At 34.8% G+C, this 18,537-nt stretch overlaps 1 protein-coding gene across 13 annotated transcripts in view; it reads right to left on the bottom strand.

Annotated features, from left to right (window-relative positions):
* Positions 1–18,537, bottom strand: part of MAGI2 (membrane associated guanylate kinase, WW and PDZ domain containing 2) — a 1,325,593-nt gene that overhangs the window by 443,589 nt on the left and 863,467 nt on the right. For all 13 annotated transcript variants that reach the window (XM_077863874.1, XM_077863875.1, XM_077863880.1 and 10 more), the window contains exon 6: positions 12,430–12,509. In XM_077863874.1, coding sequence (XP_077720000.1) covers positions 12,430–12,509 — 80 coding nt within the window. The remainder of the gene's footprint in view (positions 1–12,429; positions 12,510–18,537) is intronic.

Raw genomic sequence — 18,537 nt, 5'->3', positions numbered from 1 at the left:
GGGTGGCTCATTGGTTGAGCCTTTGCCTTTGGCTCAGGTTGTGATCTCAGGGTCCTGAGATTGAGTCCCACATCAGGCTCCCCGCAGGGAGCTCACTTCTCCCGCCACCTATGTCTCTGTCTCTTGGTGTCTCTCATGAATAAATAAATAAAATATTTTAAAAATATAGACGTAAAACTTCTCAACCAAATATTAGCAAAGTGAACTCAATAGTTCATTAAAGAATCCTATACTCTGACCAAGTGGAATTTACCACTGGGATGCAAAAGATGGTTCAACATACGTAAACCAGTAATATGACATACTATTTTAATGAAATGAAAGATAAAATTATATGATCATCTCAATAGAAACACAAAAACCAATTTAAAAATTTCAACATTCATTCATGATAGAAAGTCTCAACAATTTGAGCAGAGAAGAAATGTATCTCAATATAATAAAAGCATAATAATAAATAATAAGTTAAGCTGACAGCTAGTCAATGATGAAAGGTTGAAATCTTTCCTTTAAGATAAGGAATAAGACAAGGGAGCCCATTCCCATCACTTCCTTTAACATAGTAACAGAAGTCTAGCCAAAGAAATTAGCAAATTAGCAAAGAAAATTAATGAAAGGTATTCAAATCAGAAAAGAAGTAAAATTATCTCTGTTTGCAAATAAGTATAATCTTACATATAGAAAACCCTAAAAACTATACCAAAAAGTTGTCAGAAGTAATCAACAATTATATAAAGTTTTAGGATACAGAAATGAATGAATTATCTGATAAAGAAATAAAGAAAATAATCCCATTTGCAATAGAATAAAAAATAAAGAAATTCTAAGGAGATCAAAGTTCTATATACTAAAAATACAAGATTTTGATGAAAAAAAAACTGAAGAAGACATACATAAATGGGAACATATCCTGAATTTCTGTATTGGAAGAACTAATATTGCTAAAATGTCCATGCTGCCCAAAGCTATCTATAAGCTGTCTATAGACTCAATGAAATTGCTATCAAAATTCCAATGGCATTTTTCACAGAATAAAAAAAAATCCTAAAACTCATATGAAATCATACTGACCCTGAATAGCAAAAGCAATCCAGAGAGAAAGAACAAACAAACAAAAATCAAGGCATCATGTTTACTGATTTCAAACTAGATCATAAAGCTAAAATAATCAAAATGGTGTGGTACTGGCATAAAAAGAGACACATAGTCAGGTGGGATAGAATCAAGAATCCAGAAATAAACCCATGCACTTATAGTCAACTAACATTTAATAAGAGAGCTAAGAGTACTTAATGGGAGACATATAGTTTCTTCAATAAGTGATATTGAGATAACTGTATATTCATATGCAGAAAAATGAAACAGGACCCCTATATCACTTGAAATGGATTAAAGACTTAAATATAGGATCTGAAACCAAAAATTACCAGAAGAAAACATAGGAAAAGCTTCTTCACATTGATCTCGGCAATTAGTTTTTTGGATTTGACGCCAAAACACAAGCAATAAAATAGAATATAAACAAGTGGGACTACACCAAACTGAAAAGCTTCTAAATAGCAAAAGAAACAATAAAAAAAAATTTAAAGACAATCTATAGAATGGTAGAAAATATTTCAAATCATTTATCTAAAAGGAGTTAAAATCCAAAATGTATAAGGAACTCATACAACTTAAGAGTAAAAAAAGAAAAAAAATCAGTTAAAAAATGGGCAAAGGATCTGAATAGACTTTTTTCCAAAGATGACACACAAATGGCTAACAGGTACATGAAAATGTGCTCTATATCACTAATCATAAGGAAATATGTCTGAAGCACAAGGATATATCATCTCATACCTGTTAGAATATTTATTATCAAAAATATAAAGATGGCAACGATGTAGAAAGAAATGGAACCTTTGGGCACTGTTGCTAGGGATATAAATTGGTAGAGCCACTATGGAAAACATATGGAGGCTTCTCAAAAAATTAAAAATAGAACTACCATATGATCCAGAAATTCTACTTTTGGCTATGTATCTGAAGTAAACTGAATCACTACTGGAAGAGGTATCTGCACTCCTATGTTCCTTGCAGCTTTATTCAAAATAGCCAGCAAATGAAAACAATCTATGTGTCCATCAATGGATGAATGGATAAAGAAAATGTAATGTACGTCTACAATGGCATATTTTTCAGCTATAGGAAGAAATTCTGTCATTTGTTACAATATGGATGGATTGGGGGTATTATGCATAAGTTAGATAGAGAGAAATACTGTAGGATATCATATATGAAATCTAGAACTCCCTCTCCTGCAAACTCATAGAAACAGAGCAGAATGGAAGGCTAAGAAATGGAGGAAATGGGGGGATGTTGGTCAAAAGATACAAACTTCCAGTTATGAGATGAATTAGCTCTGGAGATATAATGTACAGCATGCTGATTACAGTTCATAGTACTATGTATTATACTTGAAGGTTGCTAAGAGAGTGAATCTTAAATGTTCTCATCCCAACCCCCCACATAAAGTAATTATATGAGTTGTTGGATGTATTAACACAATAAACTTATTATTGTGTCAGTCATTTCACTATATATATGTGTATCAAATGATAATGTTGTATATCTTTAACTATACAATATATCAATTATATCTCAATAAATTTGGAAAAAACACATGTTAAAATCGTTTTTATATTTCAAAGCATGGGCAGTATTTTAGTTATCTTTCTATTGATACATAATTAAGGTTTTCTGTAACACAGGACTGTCAACTTTGAAATTTCTTGAGACTTGCTCCACAGACTACCATGTACTCATTGTTTGTAAAGTACTCTGTGTGCTTGAGAACGTACTTTCCATCTAAGTGCAGTGTCTATATGTGGCTTTTAAATCAAGATTACTATTTCTGTTATTCAAATCTTTCTTTTTGTTTAAAATATTGAGAAAGAAGGGTACATGAGGTAATATACTCCATAAATTTTTCAAATCCTCTTTTCAGATTTGTAATTTTTTCCTTCATATAAAACTTGAAGGTATGTTATCAGATGCATATGCATTTAGAATTTTTTAAATCTTCCTGATTAATTAAACCTTCTATCTATTTATACATTTAAAAAACTAAGTTAGGGAATATCAGTGTACTCAATATTAGGGATTAGAATATGGCTACAGTAATCTAGACAGGATGGTTCTGGTGCAGAGAAAGACCCATAGATCAATGGAACCCAAATGATTTATGGCAAAGTTGTACACACGGTTTACTGGAGGAAGGATAGCCTTTTCACCTAACAGTGCTAAAGCAAGTGGACATCCATAGGCTACAGCAATAATAATAATAGTAATAATAATAACAATAATTTAAAAATCTCAACCTAGATCTTACACCTTATACGAAAATTATTTCAAAGTAGGTCACAGACTTACAGGTCAAATATTGAAGTACCCAATTTAGGGGAAAAATGAGAAACTCTTTGGCGTCTAGGGCTGGTTAGAGAGTTTTTATATTTTATACTGAAAGCATGTTTCAGAAAAGGAAAAATTGATAAATTTGATAAATTGCTAAAAATTGATAAATTTGACTTCATCAAAATTAAAAATATTTTCTCTGCAAAAGACCCCGTTAAGAGGATAAAATAAAAATCATAGTTTGGGAGGCAATGTTTATAAACAACATATCTGATAAAGGGATTTATTATATATAGAATATGTAAATAATTCTCAAAACCAAATTAAAAAAAATAATCTAATTAAGATTTGGGCAAAAGGCATCATCAGACATGTTACCAAGCAGGATACACAGATGAGAAATAATTACATGAAAAGATGTTCAAGAACCACCTGGGTGGCTCAGTTGGCTAAGCGTCTGCCTGCCTTTGGCTCAGGTCATGATCCCAAGGTCCTGGAAAGGAGCCCCCTGCTCAGTGGAGAGACTCCCTCTCCCTCCCCCCCCCCCCCACTTGTGCTCTCTCTCACAATCTCTCTCTCTCATATAAATAAATAATATTTTTCAAAACAGATGTTCAATATCATTAGCCATTAGGGAAATACAAATTAAAACCATAATGTAATATTACACACCTCTCAGAATAACTAAAATTTAAAAAGTCATAACACCAAATGCTGGAAAGGATGTAGAGAAAATTGGTTCATTGCTGGTGGGAAGTAAAAGAATATAGCCATTCTGGAAAATAGTACAGCTGTTTATTCTAAAGCTAAAAATGTACTTTCCAAAAAACCTAGCAATTACTGTATTGAGCTTTTATCCCAGGTAAGAGATCTATGTTCATGAAAAATCCTATATACAAATGTTTGTGGCAGCTTTTTTCATATTAACTAGAAGCTGGAATCAACCTAGATGTCCTTCAACAGGTAAATGCTTAAACAAACAGTGGTACATAAAAAGTAGCAAACTATTGATACACATACTTGAATGGGTTTCAATGAAATTAAGTTGAGTGAAAAAAAGTCCATCTCAAAAGTTTATTCACTGCATGATTCCATTTATAGAACATTTTTGAAATACCAAAGAAATTGACATGGAGAACAGATTAGTGGTTGTTAAGGGTTAGGGGTTGTTCAGTGAGAGGGGATGGATATGGATATAAAGTGGTAGCATAAGAGAGTCTTATGGGATGGAAGAGTTATGAATCTTGACTGTGGTCATGGTCACATGTAACTACATATGTGATATAACTGCATGAAAATACACACATACACATACATACACCAGTATTTGGATAACTAGTGAAATCAATCTGTGGATTGTACCAGTGTCAGTTTCCTGATTTTGATCCAGTATTATATTCATGTAAGGTGTTAACATTGGGGATCTTTGTTAGGGGTGTTTGGGCCCTCCCTAGAATTTCCTGTGAATTTATAAATATTTCAAAATAAAAAACTTTGAAAAGCCATATTTGAAATATCTTGAAATTATTTTGCTATTGTACAAAACAAGCAGATTTGATGCTGTCAATATTATTTTCAAACCTGCATGCATTAAGCAGTAAAGACAAGACACAACTCATTCCTAAATATAAAAGAAACTTGAGCAATCAAGAATAAAAGGATGCAATTTTATAATCCTTACACAGGTACTATTTTATAGCCATGATAAAGATTGGAGGTAGAAAAGAGAAATACATAAATGATTAGTGCAAAAATGATATTCAAAATATTTAACAACTTTTATGGTCTGGACACTAATCACTCAGAGTAGATGGGGGCCAATTATTATAGACACCAGCCATAAACAGAAGAATTGATATCGATGCAAAGCAGTGGAAAATCTATCCTATATGATTTATTTTGATTTTATTTTATTATTTCCTCCACAAAAGATTTATATTCCTAAAGTGGTGGTATTTTGTAGTACCCCTAAGCTGAAAACACTGGAAAAGGTACTATATTATTGGATGAAGCATACCTCAAAGCGCTGCTATAAAAAAATCATGACTAATATGAATAAGTACCAGTTAGCAAAATAAGAACAGTTTCTATTAAGATATTTTAAATTTCCTCAAATTTTTAATAAAACATCCTAAATATCATTATAAAAACAAAATAACATTCAAATTAGTTCATAATATTTAAAGATAGGAGTTCAAAATATCAATGACTTTTCAATTCTAAAGTTTCAGTACTTGAGGGGTATCTTTAGAGTCTGTTTTTTTCTAATCTTTTACTCATTCATTTGAGAGAGAGAGCAAGTGGATGAGTGAGGAGAGAGGGGCAGAGGGAGAGGGAGAAGCAGATGCCCCACTGATCAGGAAGACCAACATGGGGCTCAATCCCAGGACTCCTAGATCATGACCAGAGCCAAAAGCAGATATTTAACCAATAAGCCTCCCAGGTGCCCCAGAGCCTGTTTTACTGAATTATTCCTAGGGGAAAGCTATCAAGGTACTTTACAAACATAATCTTAGGTTTATTAGATTAGGAAAACAAATATTCAAAGGTGAAATTAATTTGCTCATATTTATTGTTGAGAAATTAGGGTCATTAATTATCAATACAAATTTAATGAGACAACAGGCCAAAGCCCCTATTTGAAAAAGAAATAAACTATGCATTCTAGGAACAGAATGTGAACTACAAAAATAAAATTATGTGTTTCCTAATCTGTGTGACAGTTAAGAAATTCACTTAAGAAATGAACTAAAACTACGTACAGATGGCTAACAGACACATGAAAAGATGCTCAACATCATTCATCATCAGGGAAACACAAATCAAAACTACAATGAGACATCACCTCACACCTGTCAGAATGGCTAAAATTAACAACACAGGATACAACAGATGTTGATGAGGATGCAGAGAAAGGGGAACCCTCTTATACTGTTGGTGGGAATGCAGACTGGTGCAGCCACTCTGGAAAAGAGTATGAAGGTTCCTCAAAAAGTTAAAAGTAGAACTACCCTGTGATCCGGCAATTGCACTACTAGGTATTCACCCAAAGAATACAAAAGTACTAAATCAAAGGGATGCATGTATCCTGATATTTATAGCAGCATTATCTACAATTGCTAATTATGGAAACAATCTGACATCAATCCATAGATTGATGAATGGATAAAGAGGATGTGGTACACACATATATAATTGAATATTCCTCAGCCATAAAAAAAGAATGAAATCTTACCATTTGTGATGACATAGATGGAGCTAGAGAGTATTATGCTAAGTGAAATAAGTCAGAGAAAGACAAATACTGTGTGATTTCACTCATATGTGTAATTTAAGAAATAAAACAGATGAACATGGGGGGTGGGAAGGGAGAGAAACACCAGAAAACAGACTAACTATGGAGAACTGAGGGCTGCTCGAGGGGAGGGGGGCAGGGGGATGGGCTAAATAGGCATTAAGGAGGGTACTTGTGATGAGCACTGGGGGCTGAATATAAGTGATGAATCACTAAATTCTACACCTGAAACTAATATTACACTGTATGTTAGCTAATTGGAACTTAAAAATTTGGAAAAGAAAGAAAAAAGAGGGGATCCCTGGGTGGCGCAGCGGTTTGGCGCCTGCCTTTGGCCCAGGGCGCGATTCTGGAGACCCAGGATCAAATCCCACGTCAGGCTCCCGGTGCATGGAGCCTGCTTCTCCCTCTGCCTGTGTCTCTGCCCCTCTCTCTCTCTCTGTGTGTGACTATCATAAATAAATAAAAATTAAAAAAGAAATATATTTAAAGAAAGAAAAAAGAAATGACCTAAAATTGATTAGTGTTTTCTATTATTTTAGAATAGGCACCCTTCTCATGGTCTCACTCATACGTGGAATATAAGAAATAGTGAAAGGGACTATAAGAGAAAGGAGGGAAATTGAGGAGGGGGAATTAGAGAGGAAGACAATCCATGAGAGACTCCTAACACTGGGAAACAAACAAAGGAGGGGGGGAGGAGGAGGGATGGGATGACTGGGTGACAGGCACTAAGGAGGGCACTTGAGGGGATGAACACTGGGTGTTATACTATATGTTGGGAAATTGAATTCAAAGAAAAAAATTTAAAAATAAATGCAAAATAAAAGGAAAACTCAGTACACTATATTGATATATACAAAAAAAGGCAACCTCCTTCTCTTGAAAAAAAAAATCCACTTAATATATATTCCAAACATAGCTTATGCTATCTTCATTTATGTGCATTTTGGACACCATTTTTTTTTAAAGATAAATAACTCAAAACTTTAGTTTAACTAAATGTCAATGGAAATGGAGTTCTCACATAGGTAAAGAGGTTAAGATTATGTGATTGTTTTTACAGCAATATGAGAAAACTGCCTTATAATTCATACCCATTGAATATGGAAATGAAGCCACCTAGTATGTACAGCTGTGATTACAATTTTCTGAGAATTTAGAGCCATCGTAACAGAATAGAGGGGGACAATCTTTAATCTATCCATATTAGGCTGGAATTAGCTAGGCAGATAACTTTAGCCTGCAAGGGTTTTGTTCATTTCCATCTCTCCAGGATACTCTAGAATAATTCAAAGCTCTTTAGGTAGGCCAACTATTCTGAATTCTTCCTCTTGTCTTCTATGAGGCTCATTTGTTGGCTCAGAACACACAGAAAAGGAAAAGAAAGGAACAGTTATTGAGAGCCTTGTAGTGCCACAAGCACTGTCCCTTTTATTTGTGAAGCTGAATCTACATGAAACAGATATCCTTCCCATTTTTACAGGTAAGAAACCTTAGGTTCTCAGAAGTGAAGAAGTTCCTTTCCCAAGAGCCCACAGATTTGTGTTTGGATTAGAAGTTTCCTTGACTCCAAATTTCACACAATTTCTTCTTCTGAATGTGATAATTTAATTACATTTCAACTTTAAGAAAAGAATGATCCTATGAGGTGTCTTCAAAAAGACTTATTTATTTATGAGAAAGAGAGTGGGGGGGGGGGGCAGAGGGCGGGAATCTCAAGCAGACTTCCCCCCCTGAGTGCAGAACCTGACATGGGGACATGGGGCTTCATCTCATGACTCATGAGATCATGACCTGAGCTGAAACCAAGAGTTGCACACTCAAATGACCGAGCCACCCAGGCACCCCAAGGCTTGAATCATGTTTGACGTTAACCCTATAGCTCAGTGAATCTTGGGGGATGTGTCACCACTGAGATATATGTGATCAGCAATGTCTCAGGAGAAACCCCATGGTACTGATTGTGGGGGCCAGAGACACATATGTTGATGTTTTTTATATGCAGTTCACTGATCTTGCCTCCAAATTGTTTAATAGTTAACCACTATTTCTGTGGAGTTTTGTAAAAGACTATATTGGCTTGCTAAATGGCACTCCCCCAAATACTAATATTAGAATCCAGTAGTAGGTGGAGATTTTTTTTTTCTGCTATGTAGACTGGTGCTAAAACTCTAAAAATGCAGAGCGATGACAAATGCACAGAATGTAGTGACTTTAGTACTTTCGACTGTATTGTGAGAGAAGAAAGTATGCGTTCACGTTTAGTACATTATGCTTCAAGATAAAATGGTTGCTTTGGTGTCAACAGATGGTTGTTTAATATGTATTTGTATGGAGCCATCTATGTTCCCATGTCCCCCTTGATAACAATAAGAAAATATTTGCTAGTTTTTTTCTCTAGCCCAAGAATAATTTAAATCAGTTGATAACCTCCCTTCCATCACTCTTTCACTCAGCTTCTTCTTTTGTAGTTGACCAAGGAATTAACTTTATATACCAGTGTTAACAGAACTAAAAATGTCAACATTTACAGATCCATATCCACACACGCACACACAATACATATGCACACTCATGACAGTATGCACATATATACAACATCATGGAATTACATTTTGAGAGATCAAAATTTTAATTACGATAATAATAAAGAATTTATAGTTATGCAATCCAATAAGCTCTAAAATGTTCAATTAAAAAATACTGCATAAAACTTTTGCTTCCAGGTAGGATGGAGTGAGAAGCTTATAAACCATGAGAACACAAAGAAAATCTACACAAAATGTAAAAAATAAACAATTTAAAGGCATCAGCACTGCTGAAACAACAGGCCTAGGATTCCAAAGAGGAGAAAACCCTGAAGAAGTGAGGGAAGAATTTGCAGCTGATTTTGTTGATTCTGGGCTGTGGTAAGAACCCAGACTGCCTAGGTAGAAGGCCACTGCTAGAGGTTAGGGAAGCCAGCCGAAAGCTGAGGAGTCTTGAGAGACTGGAGTGACAAAATATAGACTTGAGAGATCTTAAACAGACAACCCATTATCCCATGATGACATCTGTCAATTCAGAAACTGCAAGGTCTAGAGGCAAACAGCTAAGCTAAAACCCCTGAAATGCACCACAGGTTTTTGGCAGTCTTGCAATACTAGGAAGAAAAAACATTTTTAAAATATTGGCATTTAAGATCTGCCAAGAGGAAGGCCCCACATGAACACACGGGGCCAGGATTTGTCCTGTGGACCAAATCCAGCCTGCCTCTATTTTCTGTATGGTCCAGAAATGAAGACCAATTTATATACTTTTAAATGGTTGCCAAAAAAAAAAAAAATCAAAAGAACAGTATTTTGAAATTCAAATCCTGAAAGTATACAAAACTCAAATTCTCTGTTCATAAACAAAGCTCCATCAAAATACATCCATGTCCTTTAATTATATATTGATTTGTCTGCTTTTGCATAATGAGTAGTTACAAAGAGACTGGATAACCTGCAAAGCCTAAAATATAGGCTACCTACCCTTTATAGAAAATGCTTGCTGACCTGCAAATAGGCTGTTAGTTGAAAACCTTGGGCAAACATCCTAAGCACAGGAACAAACCAGAGATAAATCGGGTCCTACCAAAACTCAGCCCAACCTCCTATTGGCTTAACTCCAGATTGGACTAAGTAATTAGCCTCCACTCTATCTCACTGGCATAAAAAGGATAAACCTTTGCTGGAGAAAGATATTATCATCTTGAGCCTCCATAATTTTTTTATACACATTTTACACACATCCCAGCATTCAGAAAATTACTCTACTTTGTTTGGTCTGAGTGGAACATATAAAGAAACCTCACTTAATTGGCTAGCTCAACAGCAGTCCATTAACATCCAACATTTAAGCACACAATTTTAACCTATGTCTTAAAGAAACGAAAAATAAAACAGAAGTAACAGTATTACATAAAAGCAGTTTTCTTGGCAAGAAAACTTAAAATATGTGTCTGGAATAATAGTATTCTAACTAACTAGATGTTAATTTCCATTGTATAACATTCCAGTAATATACGGAATAAAATCTAGGAGTTATTTATTTTGTAGAAAATGAAAACAAATAGTAATTGACTGGTTATAAATCATTCTGAACTACAAGACTATATTGCAGGGCTTGTTTTTCAATGACATGTGCTCCTCAGACACTGGCATCATATTTTAGGTATTTATCATCCTGAGAAGACAGACAAGTGCGGATGTGGGAAAAACTGATAACACTGGAATATTAAAATTATGCAACGTCTTATGCCTACATCTCTCCCAGAATTTTAAAGTTTGATTTTAACAGCTTTTTCTAATAAAAAGAATAACTCAAAGGAACAAGACAGCTGAGAAGTTCAATGTGTCACAGCACTGCAAATCGTTAAATTCATTTTAATTAGGATATACTAAGGTTTTTACATCTGCGGCAAAAGTGAATTGTAACTTCCATATATAACAGATCAGGCCATTTTAATTTATAACTGATCACAATCTGCAGCATACGTCTTATTGGTGTCAAGGAAATATATAGCCTAATGGTGATCAAAAGTCCAGGTCACATAATTTTATGGGCTTCAACCACAAGCAGTCATACTATTCTACAGAAAGCATACAGATATAGCTATAAATATAAAATTTAATATAGACAGTGGTTAAAAACTGGATATTTATGCATTCAAATATGTACATATAAACTGTACACTATAATTCTTAATTGAACTCTTTATAACTAGCTTGTGAACAGTTACAGAAATGAACAATGTTATCAAAATATTATCTGATAAAGCCAGAACTATTGTTACAAAGGACTTTTAGAATTAGAGACTTATAAAAAGTTGACTTTTCAAAAACTTTTTTAAAAGTTTAAACTCTCATCACTTTCTCCACTTTTAAGAGCTTCTCAATGATAGATGCCTGTGAACAGGGCTCTAATAGGTTGAGGAGATAAAGGCTTGATTGTAGTCAAATAATAAATCAAAGGAGAGTATGCTATTTATCATTTTAGCTAAATTTTAAGTGTTCTTTAACATTAAACCCAACATCTTTAAAAATTACAAGTGTCATCTGTAACAGACTTCATCTAATTTACTAGTATCAGTGCAAGGTTTACACCCATCTAACCCCCAACATTGTTCAAAAACATTCTTCACATACATGAAAACAGTTTCTAAGCAAGTTAGTATTACTACACTAGAAACTAGAAAATACTAAGGATATCCCAGGACATTCATGCAACTGGTTATTTAATTCAAATATTTGATTAAAGGAAAGTAGCCATATGTATAGATCTGTATACCACTGATTCTTTAATAACCAGCAGAATGCTATGCCTCTAAACACAAAAATCAATAATATTTATAGGTCCACAAGACTGTTTCTCTATATATCATGTTTGATGCCAATGAAAAGATAAGAGTCCTCAGAGAGACATATTGCAAACAAAAAGTCCTTAGAAGGTGGTGGAAAGTCAGGCCAGGAGTCACACAGAACCAACAGAGATGACAGAGATGTGATATCCGGCACAGTTTCCTCAGAAAGAGAAAGGAAAACCACATGGCACTGCTGAAAAGCCGCGTTAATTTTCTCTCCTCTCTAAGCATTAAATAATACATCTTTAAAATTGTCTCAACTACATGATTGCTCCTGTCAGTGAGACCCTCCTTTAAGAAACACAAACATGCTCAAAGCGCAACGCAGAAACATCATAGAAACTTAATGACCTACCATTCTCTTTGCACTCTTCTGGAGGTTTAGCCTTTTTCGCAAGTCGAGGATCCAGCCATGATGTTGTCTTTGTGTTATGGCTGAAAAGAAAAGAGATCACTCTGAACAGACACATACTGAAAGGAATCAAGTTTATTCCTTAAAAAAAAGGGGGGGGGCTGTTAGTCCAACAAAATTGCAATCGATACACTTAATTTGCTTACTGGTTCTAAGTAGCCCTGAAGGAGGTGTAAGAGTAATTGTGCAAGGCAGCTGTAAATTTGGCAACCTCAGCTCCCTGTCCTCAAAGCAGCTATTTTTATTAAAATCAACTAGAATGTTGCCAAGTTCACCTCATTGAAAATGCAGAACTCATCCAGAGCAAAAGGAATTTATTACAAATACTGGATTCTCCACTTGGAAGAGCACAGTTCGCAGGCTCTGATACTGTTTCCTCACTTTTGCAAAATGATTATTTTCATCTTAAACCTACCCTTTTCATAAACAGTTGTTTTGTTACTCTTTAACTACAGAGCTGGCAGAGGCAGTATAAAAGTGATGGAAATTACAGCATGTTCCCGGGATGCCTACATTTTCTCAAAAAGTGATTAATAGCAATTTCATTAACCCATATTTAGCTGTGTTGCATCTAAATTTTTTTAATCCAGTTAGGCAGGCATAGGATACAAATGCCTGTATTCTAGTGTTTCTAGAATGGAATTTCTGGGAATTAATAATAATTTAAATGACATTTGTGCTTTGGAAAAAAATATCTTCTGGAAAGCCTTTAGTCAGGAATTTTAAAAACATAGAGATGTTCTTACAACAGTGTGTCTTAAAGAGGCCCTGGAATCACCTGCATTGGAGTCACCTGGAGATTAACAGTGCATATTCTGGGTCTTCACAGAACTACTGAATCAGAATCTTTGAGGTTGAGCCACAAAATCTCCATCATTGGCAAGCACTCCAGGTGATTTTTATGCACATTATAATTTGAGAACCACTCACAAGCTCAAAACTGCTCTTTGGAGCTAAAGTCTTTACTGTGTACAGCTATCTCAAGTGATCCCCTCTACCAATGGACAAATTATCAAGGATGTGACATTTGTGAGGGCTTCAGAAAAAGAATGAACAAAGTCACAGGTGTGGAAAAGTGTGAGACTCATACAGGGAAGAGTCAAGAGGCCAATAAATGGAACATGAAAGGGAACAATAGAAAATAGTTTAGAAATATAAATTAAAGCCAGATAATAGGGATATTTGAACACAGCCGTAAGAAAGTCAAATGATAAAGATGAAAGTCAAATGATAAAAATTTCACATATATTTTCTCTTTCTTCCTTGAAATTTAACTATGTTTTATTGTATCACAGACACAAGTATAACCTGACAGGCAAATCTCCACTTAGAGCAAAGGTCAAAAAATTCTTCCAGGCAGTATATTTAATAGCAAACTTATAGAGACCAGGTGCCTATCTAATGAAGAAAATTTTAAGGTAGGAAAGAGGAAAGATAAGGACAAGCTGGGAGTGGGCAAGCAAGTCCAGGTGTTAAAGCACATGGTGTTTTCTGGACGATGATCCTGTCTATTGTAGAGCCATCTCTGATTTGAAAACCGAGAGACATTAAGATTCTTGGGTCATGAAGTCTCTGCTCCAGAAGATTCCTTTTTATTTCTGAATTTCACGTGTGGTAAAGCGAAAATACTCTTCATCACTTCCTTCACATTTAGGACCTCCACAATGATTGATGGCTCTAAACAGGGCTCTCATAATTTGATCAGATAAAGGCTGTGAATTTGGTCAAATTGTAAATCGCCAGGAGAGTGTGCTAGCTTCTGTTTACTCCCAATTTGAGCTTTGTAAAATCTGATGGTGCTTTATTATCGAGTTTCAGAAGCAAGTACTGCAGACACTTTTGTCTCATTCTGCTCCTCATTTGTAGTCATGTCAATATCATCTAGTCTTTTCCTCTGAACTAAAGACACCCATGGAAGGAGATTATGACCACCTCAAATATGTTAGTGAACTGGGTTCAGTGTTTGATGCTCTTATTTTGAAATAGGCAAATTCACTTAAAAAAAATTTTTTTAGGGCAGCCCAGGTGGCTCAGCGGTTTAGCGCCGCCTTCAGCCCAGTGTGTGATCCTGGAGACCCTGGATCGAGTCCCACGTCGGGCTCCCTGCATGGAGCCTGCTGCTCCCTCTGCCTGTGTCTCTGCCTCTCTCTCTGTGTCTCTCATGAATAAATAAATAAAATCTTTAAAAAAAATTTTTTAATAGACGTGACTTCATTACAAAGTGTGCATGCGCATACATGCGCATGTGCATTTGTGTGTAAGGCATGTTCATGTCTACGTTTTCATGTGTTAGGGAGAAATGTTGGGGAGTGAGCAAGGAAAATATATTTCCCAACTTTTTAAGTACAACTGCTTCTTCAAAATCCTTCCTTCATTTTGGAAAAAAGTCATTTATTTCTAGGTCTTTTAGACATATTCACAAAAGCAAACACATCTAGGACTAAGAGGTAAGGGGCCATTACTAAGCCATTACAGGGAGTCAAATTACCATTTCCATATCATTCCACCGTTGGTCTCAAATACCGGCTAATTTCATAGAGAACTGTGAGTCTCCTAGCTTTCCTGAGTTTATATAAAGCATTTCATTACAGGATGATTGTTTTTTAGGTTGAACTAGCATTAATGGTATGTCACTTTAATACACTTTGGCAGATGGAGTCTCTTACGGTTAACAGCATTTTTAGCTGATCCTCTGAAATGATTCTGAAAGAAATGTGGGTAGTAGTTAGTCTTAAACATCACATGAAGATACAGTACAGTATTTTTCAATAGTGGTTCTCCCCAGCCTTATAATTTGCATACTTCTCCAGGATTACAAAGGGGATATTTTTAATGCATTGGGAGACAACGGACCAAGTGGCTTTTCCATTTCCCTTAAATTATATATTTTTAACCTGGACAATTACCTTTGAAAATAGGATTAAACACTGGACAGGAAACTGTGTACAAAATGGGATCGTTGAGGGATTTTTCACAATCTACATAGCACTTTTCCTCAAGTTTGAGGATGTGATTTCCTTTTACTTCCACTGCTAAAGTAGATTTAAATAAAGCATCAGTTTTCTGGATCTAACCAAATGGTGTGTACACAAACGACAGGAAGGTTAAGAGGCTAATGCTATATGATCTTATATTGATACTAGTTTCTTAAACAGAGACACATACACACATATATGCTGAATTTGCAAAGAAATTTTTTCCCCTAGCTAGAGAATGGAATAAATGTTTTCTAGGAATGCTAAATCATAGTAGTCTACTGCTGTATGTATTCCTATGGATAAAGTTAATGTGATGATCATGAAAAGTGAGAGATCAAGTGGAGTGAAGTCAGTAGCTATTCAGGTTCAATCAATCTCAGATTTAAAAATCTGGATAAAAACCTTAAAAGTGGTTTATCCAAACTCTTCCCCGATGTTAAACTGTATAATGAATCTATCTGGAGGACTGGAAAAAACCAGAAGTGAAATTTCATTTAACTCTGCAATAGTAGTTTAAATTCATAACAGAATGGCCTTGAAGACATGATAGGCTGACTTATAATGAATTAGAAATTTCTGTGTTTTTTTTTTTTTTTTTTTTGTAAGTTTAACCTTTGCCAAACTGACAAAAGCTGCAGGTTAAATAATAACATCTTATCTTCCTGGGGAAACATTCTGCTCACATAGAAAATGCTTCACTTCGACAGGAAAAGCTGCTGACATTATGGCATACCATTGCAAAGTTATTCTCATTATCTCGTAACATTTCCTGATGGTTGACTCTGTCGGGCTACGCTAGAACCTTCATATGCATCACCTCACTTAATGCTAATGAGCCTCTGTGGCTATAGATTTTTAATTCTGTTTTACGGGAGAAACAAAGGTTCAGAGAAGGTGAGTAACTTGCCCAAGGTTACACAGCTAGTGCGTGAAAGTGAAAGGGCTGGCATTAAACACAGTTACATCTGATTTCCAAGTTCAAGTTTCTTAAGCTCTGAAATCAGAGGCATACTAAACCTAACACTTGTTTTTCATACTGAGTTGCTTTATTTCGCTCCCTCAGAGAATAATCAAAGATCTTTTTCTCAGAGCCTTTGCCAATAGTTTGGAAATAGAGACATTTATCTCCCGTTTGAGGAGAGTAATCACAACAAATTCCTTTGTGTTGAATGCCTTGTACTTAGTAGGTATTATATTAAATTGCAGGCTCATAGAGATGAAAAGGAGGACATTGTGATTGAGGTACGGATAGCATCACTGGAAACATTTTTTTCCTTATAAACTTGAATTTTCCATCCAGATCACTTTTGAATCAAATGTTCTTCATTTAAATCTGAATATTTTTCCAGGGGGAGCTAAGATGGTGGCACAGTAGGAGGACCTCAGCCGCATCTGTCCATAGAATACAACTAGATAACTATCAAATCATTTTAAATATCCCAGAAATCAACCTGGGTAAAGTTTTAAAATTCATGATTTACAAAATCTCCATATAAATATTAGGTCTTAGAAGCAATACTAAGGAATTAGGTTAATAAAATTGCTATCAAGTGGTGGAACATTTTTTTAAAGATTTATTTATTTACTTTAGAGAGAGAGAGAGAGTATAAGGAGCAGGAGGGGGCAGAGGGAGAGGGGGGAGAGAGAAACTTTGAGGCAGAGTTCCTGCTGACATAGGGCTTGATCCCAGAACCCCATGATCATGACCTGAGCTGAAACCAAAAGCCGCTACTCAACTGACTGAACCACACAGGTGCCCCACAGGTGGAGGATTTTCATGTAGATCATGACACACTCTATCCTCCCTTCCATTTTTTCATTGTTCTATGTTTTCCCAGTCAGGGTATAAATCCCTTATTAGTTTCTTAGGTATACATAAGTGGATCCTCAAGGGTGATCCAATTCAAGCCTAATTCTAAGACATAAGTCTTTTCTTTCTGTTTCCTTTTCTTTCTGTTTCCTTTTCCTTCTTCTCCTTTACTTTTATATTACCATCTAGATAAATATAATGCTTTTAATACAGCACAAGTATTAGATCATATCTCACCAACTAAAATTTTATTAGTAGAACAAGAAATTTTTATTATCAAAAAAAAGAAATTTTTATTATCATACACATTTCCTCACTGTATTTTCTCTAAAAATAGTAACAGACTTAAAACAATGACAAATGCATTAAATTTAAAGAGTCCTCCTACAAGGGCAGTTGATGGGATGAGCACTGTGTGTTATACTATATGTTGCAAATTGAATTTAAACAAAAACAAATGTAAAAAAGAATAAGTCCTCCTTCAAAGCCAATTCTTAATCTTAGTCTTGAATTGACAGTTAAAATGTATTTTCATCTGGGAAATGCATCAGAACAATAATAAGAGATTAAAGTCAATGATGTTTGACTTCAAGAAACATAATCTTTTGAACCAGGTAAACAAGGTCCAAGTAAATATTTTAGAGTCTATTGGGCAATTCAAAATTTGTTTGGATGTTAAAGTTTCACTAGCAATGGTCATATAAGTTCAGAGACAATAATTAGAGATTGTGAGTACATCTTACAGAATTTTAAAAATAAATGCTAGTTCTCTCTCTCTTTTTAACTCATCTCTATATCCAAAATGGGGCTCAAACTCATAATCAAGAGTCGCATACTCTACCAACTAAGCCAGCCAGCTGCCCTTAAACATTAGTTCTTAAAAGTATATAAATTCACGTTTTATATTGTATACATTTTAGATTATTGTCGATAAAATCTTCAGGATGGTTACATCATTTGGCAGAAGACTTTCTCCCCCTTTTATATCATCTTTCCAAAAAGATTAAAGGCAATGACTAGATAGATATACTGATGATGAACAGTGGGAACTTTTTCATTCAAGACTTCATTCTTTCACAGTTTTACTATTTTTTCTATTTATACACTGGCAATCTACATGAAAAGTTATTCTTCTATAGGGATTGTTTTCTAAACAATATTCCTAAAAATGTTATTAACTAAGTGAATTATGTAAGTTTGCCATTATATTATCTTTCATATGTTTAGAAACATTTTTAAGAAAGTTTTATTATAAATAGAATA

Source organism: Canis aureus, chromosome 21 (assembly GCF_053574225.1).
Source record: "Canis aureus isolate CA01 chromosome 21, VMU_Caureus_v.1.0, whole genome shotgun sequence".
NCBI classification, from domain to species: Eukaryota; Metazoa; Chordata; class Mammalia; order Carnivora; family Canidae; genus Canis; species Canis aureus.
Note: the sequence above shows the minus strand (reverse complement) of the source record. Positions and strands in the feature narration are given on the sequence as shown.